The following is a 10,187-nucleotide window of genomic DNA, read 5'->3' on the forward strand; positions in this document are numbered from 1 at the left end:
CATCAGAAGGGCATGGCAAAGAAAGAGAATAAACTTTCTCTTTGTGTGGGATACTAAATACTCATGGGTGAATTTTTGTGCTTGGATAGATTTCCATGGAGCTCTCAACAGAACTATCACTATTCCTTTAAGGTGAATGGTGAAGAAAAACAGACTGGGAAATATGTTCTCATAGGCTATTGGCACTTTATAGCTGTTATATGGAGAGTCTCAGGGCATTGTTATAGTCACTACTGATTTATGGAAAAGTCATTCAGAATAATGTATTGATGCGCAAATGGAAGAACTCAGTTGTGCCTGACCTTATAGATCTGTGTCTGAGCCCCTGCAGACATTAATCCTGTTTTAGAGTGCATCTGCCTCTTAGTGGAGATAGAAAGTCACAAACATGTCACCCCATATTTTTGTTGTAACTGTGGAGGAGTGAATCGCATGGACCGGGCTAAACAGCATGTTTTTTCTGTGCCTGTTTTTAACATGCATAGAGACAGTGGTAATGAATTATTATATGACAGCAAGAGACAGACATATGAAATGTTTGAAACACAGGAGCATCTTCACTGCCAAGAAAATTTAAAATATATTTGGAATTTTGTTCTTAATCATCTTTTATTATTAGTGTTAATAACAGTACCTGTAATTTATAGAATGACATGAATCTAGATTTTGAATGTATTACTTGATAGATATTTATAGCAACTTTCACAGATAATATTATTTTACCCTTATATGAGAAATAAAGTGCTAGGAATTTTAAGTAAACTGACAAAGTTTTATATTGGAATACAAAATAGACACAGTTTAGAGTTTTTTGAAATTAATTTATTTGTTGTGAAGGCCCAACTTGAGGTTATGGAGTTTAATGATATCTAATTCTAAGAGTGTAAGACACTGAAATAATTTTTATAATAATGAAAAATCAGAATGACATAAAAAATAAAGGATGTACATAAAATATGAGCAATATTATCAGGGTTGGAACACTGCTGTGAGTCTGTGAAGGAGAGGACACTGGATTCTGGATGAATGGATCAGAGGGTTCAATTCTGACAAAGGACAGAGAAGACAGGAGTGCAAGACTCCCTAGTAAACCAGGCCTGAGCAATTGTATGAATACAGGAGCTTTGCAATGGCAACAGCAGAACATACGTGTACTGGAAACAAGCAACTGCTAGGAAAGCAATGCCATGAGGATGAACTCAAACTCTGGCATGGCAGGCTGAATCATTCCATACCTTATATTCACCAGAGTGTTTTGCATACAGAAGTGATAAGGTAGTGGCTGAATTTTAGGAAGATCTTGTGACTTCAAAGTGGAGAGTTGGTTAAGATAACACCTAACAAAAATACAGGTACAATAGAAAAATTCAGGCTAGAGAAACATGAATTATGTACTCAGGCATGGAACTGGGGACTGAGAAAAAAGAATGACTTTGAAATATTGGTGGTAAAGTGAGTGGGGATTGTTGAAATGGGAAAAGTCATCGTTTGGAAGAACGAGTAAAGACACTTTTCCGTTAGGGTACATAGATAAGGGTTTATTCACAGAAATAGTGACATAATGCCGACCTACGTGAGGCAGGATGCTGAGGAAGGCTGTGTAAGCCGTCCATCTGTGAATGTTGAGTGTATGGGCTCAGGGAAGCAAAGAGAAATGGATTAGTTCTTCTCAGAGATAGTTGTGCACCAAAGATAACTTGGAATGAGCTGAAGTTAAAGTCTTGCCATGGTGGGTCGACATAGAGAAGAGGAAGGAGGGGTTCAGGAACCCCGGAGCAGACATGTAATGAGGTGGAGACTGGGGGATGTGGACCACGGCAGGAACAACTGTGGAGTACTGTGTCCTGAGGCTGCAGGAGAGGAGTGTCAAAGTGACAGACGTGTCACCTTCAGCACTTCCTACACAGCCAGTAAGGACAGAACTTGTAAGCCGACAGTTTCGAAATAGAAGCCGTTAGTGGCGGAGTTACCATCTCGCTCAAGGCAGCTGTGTTCAGTGTTTACTCTTGTCCCATAATATAGCTGGACTCGACCTGTTCAGATGTGTGGAAGACTCATCTGTAAAGCATCTGCAACCAGAAAGGCTTCTCTTCCTTGAAGCTGCCTTCATTCCCCCGGGTTGCAGCTTCAGTCACTGTGTTCTTCTGAAGAACTGGGTACCCGGATCTGCACATGTCTTAGCACATCAAGAATGGAGACATCTTCAACAAATGGTGCTGGTCTAACTGGGTGTCCATATGTAGAAAAATGCAAATAGATCCATATTCATCACCTGCAGAAAACTCAAGTCTAAGTGGATTGAAGAACTCAACATAGGAGTGGTATAGCTGGATCTTGAGGAAGCACTATTCCTAATTGTCTGAGAAAGAGCCAGATAGATTTCCAAAGCAGTTGTACAAGTTTACATTTCCACCAGCAGTAGAGGAGGGTTCCCCTTTCTTCACATCCTCTCCAGCATGTGATGTCACTTGAGTTTTTGATCTTAGCCATTCTGATGGGTGTAAGGTGAAATCTCAGGGTCGTTTTGATTTGCATCTTTCTAATGGCTACAGATGTTGAGCATTTCTTTAAATGGTTCTCTGCCTTTCGATATTCCTCTATTGAGAATTCTCTGTTTAGGTCTGTACCCCATTTTTAAATTGGATTACTTGATTTGTTGCTGTTTAACTTCTTGAGTTCTTTATATATTCTGAATAATAGACCTCTGTCAGATACAGGGTTGGTGAAGATCTTTTCCCAATCTGTAGGCTGTCTTTTTGTTCTGACAACAGTGTCTTTTGCTTTACAGAAGCTTTTCAGTTTCATGAGGTCCCATTTATTGATTGTTACTCTTAGAACCTGTGCTGTTGGTGTTCTGTTCAGAAAATTGTCACCTGTGCCAATGAGTTCAAGGATCTTCCCCACTTTTTCTTCTAACGTGTTTAGTGTGTCTGGTTTTATGTTGAGGTATTTGATCCACTTGGACTTTAGTTTTGTGCAGGGTGATAAGTATGGCTCTGTTTACATTTTTCTGCATGTAGACATCCAGTTGGACCAGCACCATTTGTTGAAGATGTTGTCTTTTTTCCATTGAATGGTTTTGGCTTCTTTGTAAAAAATCAGGTGTCCATAAGTGTGTGGATTTATTTCTGGGACTTCTATTTGATTCCATTGATCCACCAGCCAGTTTTTATGCCAGTACCATATAGTTTTTAGTATTGTTGCTTTATAGTACAGCTTGAGATCAGGGATGGAGATACCTTCAGAAGACCTTTTATTGTAGAGGATTGGTTTAGAGATTCTGGGTTTGAATCACTTGCCCCTGATGATGCAGCCTTACCAGGCCACAAAGGAAGAGGAACCAGGCAGTCCTGATGAGACTTGATAAACTATGGGCAGATAGCAGAGAAGGAGACCTCCCACCCCTTTTCTCTTTGGTAACTGGATCCATCACTCCAAAAAATAGATAACTACTTTTTCTGTTGCTTCTGTGACAATAGAGTGAGTCCTTTGGTATGAGAATTTTTAAACAAAGGATACAAAGCTTAAAATTTGGGTTAGAATATAGTTCAATGGTATAGCACTCCAGCAAACACACACACACACACACACACACACACACACACACACACTTACACTTACACATCTGTTCTAGGCCCCTGTTGGAATAATATCTCCTGAACTGTGTAAAGCTTGTCTTTATATTATGCAGATACTGATTTCTGTACCAGGAGAGAGTTGAGCACAGACCTGACTTTGGTATTCTTATTTTTATGAATTATCATCTGTCTAAGTGTTTTATAAACAGTTTCCCCATCGCCTTCTCAGTGGTTCAATATAGAAATGAAAGGCCTATAGCAAAGCAGAAGAGGATGAGTGGGACTTCCGAGAAAAGATAAGAACTCTGGGAAAGAGTCAGGCACAGGGATCTGCCAGCTAGGCACAGAGGGAGAAACAGGTACAGGTAGTGAGGAGAGGTAATGAGCCACATGGCAGAACTTAGATTAGTATAAACAGGTTAAGTTAAGTTATATGAGCTAGTTGGGAACAAGCGTAAGGTAAGGTCAAGCTTTCAAATTAATAAAAGGTCTCCGTGTCATTATTTGGGCAGCAGTGGGCCAGAAACACTCTGGTGACATTTATTGATGTGTGAATTGCATTCATTGGCATAACTACTATTTGAAATCCAGAATACTTACCTACCTCAGGCAGGAAGTATCAGGGCACCATATAACCCAGTAGCTCGCTACACAGTAGCTACAGTGGCTGACAGCAGTCTTACTGTAGGCTCTTGTGGTCGCTGTCTCCATCAGAACAGCTTTGACTCCCAGAAGCAGTCAATGGATTTGACCTGTCTGCCTGTTCTTACTTACCATTGAGCATCACTAGACTAGCTTCCTGACTACCCATCTCAGAAATCCTAGAAGACTCCTCCAGGAAGCAGGTTAGGGCATTAACTTGTGGATTTTGGCCCACCTCTAAATTTAGAAGTGTTTGCTTCTGCTGAACATCAACAAGACCATCCCCAAGGTCGTACGATTTTTTTTTTGTAAAACGGTCTAACCTACTGGGGTCCATTTTATTATTCTGTCATTCATAGTTCATTTCAGACATCACCAAGTAATCACCTTTGACCAAACCGTAGGTGTAATTCCATCCCATTACACTGTTGTCATTTAATTCCACTAATAACAGAAAGAAATTGAGTACACTTTTAAAGAACTATTTTTTTTATTTGTGCATGAATTTTTCACCCTCATATATGTCTGTGGACCACTTAAGTTGGTGTCCGGTGCCTGTGGAGTTACAGATTGTGGTGGACCACCAATAGGGTGCTGGGAATTGAACTTAAGTCCTCTAGAAGAGCAGTCAGTGCTCTTAAATACTGAGCCATCTGTCTAGCACCGCACAACAAGAACAACCACCACTGGGTTAATTCATTTCTTTTCAAAAGAGACTGGTTGGTGAAAACATACTGGTGTTTCTGTCAAGGAGAATCTTACAGCTCTTTATTCTAACTTAACATTTAAAAACTTGTCATAAAAAAGAGGACATAGTCTTATAGGAAGAAACTGATCAACAGGGAAAGGATTTTAGTAATATCAAGTTCTAAAGTATATCCAGTATTTTGGCATTCTGAGGTCCTTAGCAAGAACAACACATGGGTTAAGACAAATGAAATGGCAGTAAGATTTAAAAGTCTGAAGAAGGACACGGAGAGGCAGGAGTCCCACAAGGAGACCAACAAAGCTAAAAAATCTGAGCTCAGGGGGTCCTTCAGAGGCACCAACCAAGAACCATGCATGGAGAGGATCTAGACCCCTGCTCAGATGTAGCCAATTGGTAGCTCAGTCTCTATGTGGGTCCTGGAGTGAGGGGAACAGGGGCTGCCTCTATCATGAACTCAGTTGAATACTCTTTGATCACTTGCCCCTGATGATGCATCCTTGCCAGACCACAAAGGAAGAGGATCCAGGCAGTCTTGATGAGACTTGATAAGCTATGGGCAGATAGCAGAAGAGGAGAACTCCCCCTTTCAGTGGACTAGGGGAAGGGGATGGGGGGGAGGGAATGAGGGGGTTTGGGAGGAGTTGAGGGAGGGGGCTTCAATCAGGATACATAATGAATAAATTGTAAAAAAAAAATAAAAATTTAAATTTAAATTAAAGAAAAAAGTCTGAAGAATACAAATAAGAATAGATAAAACAGCGTGAGGACTTTAGAAGAGATATGACTAAAGATAACTATCTTGACAGGGAAAGAACCTTCCAAACTTTCCTATAACTATGGCAGTGATTAATGAGACTGCAGTGACTTAATGTCTGAGGAACTTGAGGTGAAACGTGGTCTGTGAGGCTACTCCTGAGACCAGGGCTACCTGCCAATGAGAGCTTGAGTCTTATTCCCAAGGCAAGACTTAAAGCATTGGGCTCTTGAAGATTGAGTAAGGAGGGCCTAACAATCAGCACATCAAAAGCAGGCAACTTGGAGAATTGTGTTAAACCACTGGACTCCAGACGTGAGGACCAAGGGAAGGGATGTGTTCTGATGAGAAGCTGAACACAGGCCCTTTGACAGGGAGCCTCTTCACACCTTCTGAGGGGTAAGTAAACCAGAGAAGGGCCTGGAGCCCCTGCTACTCTCTGACTATAGATCTCATCTCTGGCTCCCAAACTTGATTTTCTTTTCTTTTTAAAATACATCCTTTCCAGTACTTCCCTTCTCTCCATTCTTCACTTAAGTAGGGATCAGTGTCTGTGATCAGGAAGCAAGAGATAAATGAGGCTGACATCTAAACTGATCAGCAAGTGATAGACCAGGAGACTTGGCAGTCAGCGTCTATCCAGAGCAGTAACAATAAACTCCAAAGACTCTTTTATTATGTTTGATAAAAGATACATAGTGTCACAGACAAAAAAAATAAAATTACAGTGTTTAATGTAAATTCCAACTGACTTTCCAGTAACATAATGGATGATTTAAATATGAGCATAGTGGCATTGTTTTACAGTGATATTCTATCCATGAACTTCTCACCACTTCATTAAGACAGAAAATAAAATTGAAGGGATGTAAATGTTTAGAAAGAGGAAAAATACTGTTTATGCAACATTTTGTTCTATCTAGAAAAAATTTTTCAAAAACAGCAGCAATTGGAAATTGTGGAAATTAATGATAATTTAGCAGAATGGATGAAATGGAAGACAAAAACAGCCTTGTGGAAAATAACAAATATAACGAACTCTTAACCAGCAGTAATTATTTACTTGATACAATACAAAAGTGTTTTAAAATCACAACACTTTTAAAGGGAGCACAAAATGAGGTGGGCATGGTAGCACAAACCTATATATCCTAGCACTTGAGAGGTGGAGGCAGGAGGATCAGAAGTTTAAAGTCATCTTTGGATACAGAGCGAGTGTGAGGCCAATTGGGTTATACAAGACTGTCTCAAAAAGTAAGCAAATTAATACAAGATATAAACAACACAAGCTTATCAAAGTTAATGAATTCAAAAATAACAAATAACAAAAATAAGAATATAAAGGTCATATGCAAGAAAATGTATCTTTAAGTACAGAACAGCGAAATAATCATATTCTCTTTTTTAAAATCTCAAAATATTAATAATTGTAAGAGTATCGCACATGACGTTCTGAGGGTTTATTTTTTACTAGTTATGTGTATGTGTGTATGTGTCTCTGTATGTACATGTGTAGGGGTGCTCTGAGAGGCCAGAAAAAGATGTCAAATTCCCTCTATCTGGAATTATGTAATTACAGGTCTTTGTGAGTCCCATGATGTACGTGAGTGCTAAGAAACAAACTCCGGTCCTTAAAAAAGCAGCAAGCACTCTTGCCCACTCCAGCCACCCAGTACAAGATTAGCAAGAATTTTTATTTTTAATTACACTTTATTCACTTTGTATCCCCCCTCTAGTTCCCTCCCTCCTCCCCTCCCAATCCCTTTCTTCCTCCCCCTTCTCCACACACTCCCCTTCCCAAGTCCACTGGTAAGGGAGGGTTTCTTTTTCTTCCTTCTGATCCTAGTCTGTTAGGTCTCATCAGGAGTGGCTGCATTGTCTCCCTCTGTGGCCTGGTAAGGCTGCCCCCTCCTCGGGGGGAGGTGATCAAAGAGCAGGCCAATCAGTTCATGTCAGAAGCAGTCCTGCAGAGGGCCTCTGAAAGGCTCTGCCCTGCAGACTATCAAAGCAGATGTTGAGATTTATGGCCAAACTTTGGGCAGAATGCGGGGAATCTTATGAAAGAAGTAGGAAATAATAGTAAGATCTGGAAAGGATAGGAGGTCGACAAGGAGAGCAACAGAACCAAAACATTTGAGCACAGGGGTCTTTCCTGAGACTCATACTCCAACCAAGTACCATGCATTGAGATAACCTAGAACCCCTGAACAGATGTATCCCATGGCAGTTCAGTATCCAAGTGGGTTCCATTGTAATAGGAACAAGAATTTTAAAAGATGTAAATAAAGGAAGAAATCATCTATTAAAGACTTGATGCAAAAGTGGCTCTTTTTTTCCCAAAATTCATCCAAACAATGCTATTTTATAAGTGGATACAGAAATTCTGAAATTAATATAGAAAACTAGTACATGAATGTGAATTAAAATTAAAGAGAGAACAATGAAAGGAATGAAACTTTGTGTGTAAAAAACTTACTGATATTTATACAAAAATAACCAGAAATGAAGACAGTAGATTCCCAGAATAGAACTGTGCTCTGCGTGTGTGTGTGTGTGTCCACGTGCACACGAGCGTGTGCTTCTGTGTATCTTCACTATATGACAATAATGGTATAACAACCATTTGAAGCAGAGCCCAGGCTGAGTTATTCAAAATCAGTTTGTCTACATACCTCTCATTAACAACAAAACCAACTCCACATAAATTAGTTACGCTACAAACCAAAATGTCAATCATTAAGAATTAACAGCCATCCAGACATGAATATTGGTAAAAATTTTAAGGAAAAAATAATATTCTATAACTGTTACATGTTTGAATAGTGGAATATGAAACAAATGTTTTAAATTATGTATATGTCGAACTGAGTAAATATTTATCACAGTATGTAGAAAACCACCAGACAAATTGGGGAAAAGGTAACAAAAACAACAATCAAACAATCAACATTTGGGTTCTTTTGCTCCTATCTGGAATTTTTCTAAATGTTTCATTGAGAATTCAGTATGTTCAAATGTCCACAACACTATGGGTAAGACCTATTCCCTTGCACTCAGCCCAGATAACAATGGTCTTTCTGTTTCCCCTTAATCCACAGGCAGATGTTGAGAACAAGACATCCCACGAAATGAGTACTGTCTTGTGTGCAGCCAACAGCTCAGAGTTCCAAGCGTCTGAGTTCATCCTGCTGGGCTTCCCAGGCATTCCTGAGTTCCAGCACTGGCTCTCCTTGCCTTTGGCTCTGCTTTACACTGTGGCTCTTGGTGCTAATCTCCTAGTCTTCATCACCATCTCCAATGAGCCTTGCCTGCATCAGCCAATGTATAAGTTTCTTGGTATGTTGGCTTCAGTAGGTATTGGCTTGGCTACCACCAGCATTCCCAAGATCCTGGCCATCCTGTGGTTTGATGACGAAGCCATCAGCCTCCCTCCGTGTTTTGCTCAAATCTATGCTATCCACTCTTTTATGTGCATGGAGTCAGGCACCTTCCTATGTATGGCAGTGGATAGATATGCAGCCATTTGTTATCCCCTTCAATATCCTCCATAGTTACTGAACCATTTGTTATCAGAGCCACGTACTCATGCTGCTCAGGAATGGCCCTGTTAACTATTCCAGTGCCTGTACCAGCTGCCCATAGACAGCACTGCTCCAGGAACGAAATAGATCACTGCCTTTGCTCTAACTTGGGTGTCATTAGTCTGGCCTGTGATGATATCACTGTTAACAGGTTCTACCAGTTGGCCTTGGGCTGGCTTGTGGTTGGAAGTGACATGATTCTGGTCTTTGCTTCCTATGCTTTGATTATTCGCTCAGTGCTCAGGCTCAACTCCACTGAAGCAATATCTAAGGCCCTCAGTACCTTAGCTCCCACCTCATCTTCATTCTGTTTTACTACACAGCTATTATTGTATTATCTGTCACTCACCTAGCAAGAAGGAAGGTTCCCCTCATCCCGTTCTCCTCAATGTGCTGCACATCTTTATTCCGCCATCGCTTAACCCCATGATATATGCCCTTAGGACTCAGGAGCTGAGGCTGGGCTTCCAGAAGGTGTTTGGCTTGAGTGAGTATGTGTCCAGGAAGTAAACTGACTATAAATGTCCAGACATTAAATGGAGCATTGCAGGAAAAAGAAAGAATTGACTTTGAGAACAAAATACCTTGTTAAAATTCCATCTCTCCCAATTTCCCGGGGCATCTACTCAAGCTCATCTACTTTGGAAAGTACGCTGAATACGCAAAGTTACGCTGGAAGATTTTCATAAATGTCAATTTTCACTTTCTGTGATATCTTATGACACACATGTGTGGACAATGAATTAGGAAAGTTTCGTGAGGTTGACTAGGAAGTTAAAAGATGGTTGGATTTTGGACTACGAGGTTGCTAGAAAAGGTGTTTAGGGTTTTAATAGAACCCTAGACAGATGCACTAAAGCAATGAGAAAGTGAAGGCACTATGCAAAGATGTCGATTACGAGAAGCCGTGTCAGTGAAAGGTA

At 40.3% G+C, this 10,187-nt stretch overlaps 1 protein-coding gene across 1 annotated transcript; it reads left to right on the forward strand.

Annotated features, from left to right (window-relative positions):
• The first annotated feature begins 1,129 nt into the window (after positions 1-1,129).
• On the forward strand, positions 1,130-9,774 carry LOC129669245 (olfactory receptor 688). Its single transcript, XM_055597411.1, is given in 5 exon segments — positions 1,130-1,151; positions 8,834-9,226; positions 9,229-9,546; positions 9,549-9,641; positions 9,644-9,774. Coding segments are annotated over 5 exon segments (957 nt in total).
• The last annotated feature ends 413 nt before the right edge of the window (positions 9,775-10,187 follow it).

This window comes from Psammomys obesus, unplaced genomic scaffold (genome assembly GCF_907164565.1).
Source record: "Psammomys obesus unplaced genomic scaffold, mPsaObe1.curated_primary_1811, whole genome shotgun sequence".
Taxonomy (NCBI): Eukaryota; Metazoa; Chordata; class Mammalia; order Rodentia; family Muridae; genus Psammomys; species Psammomys obesus.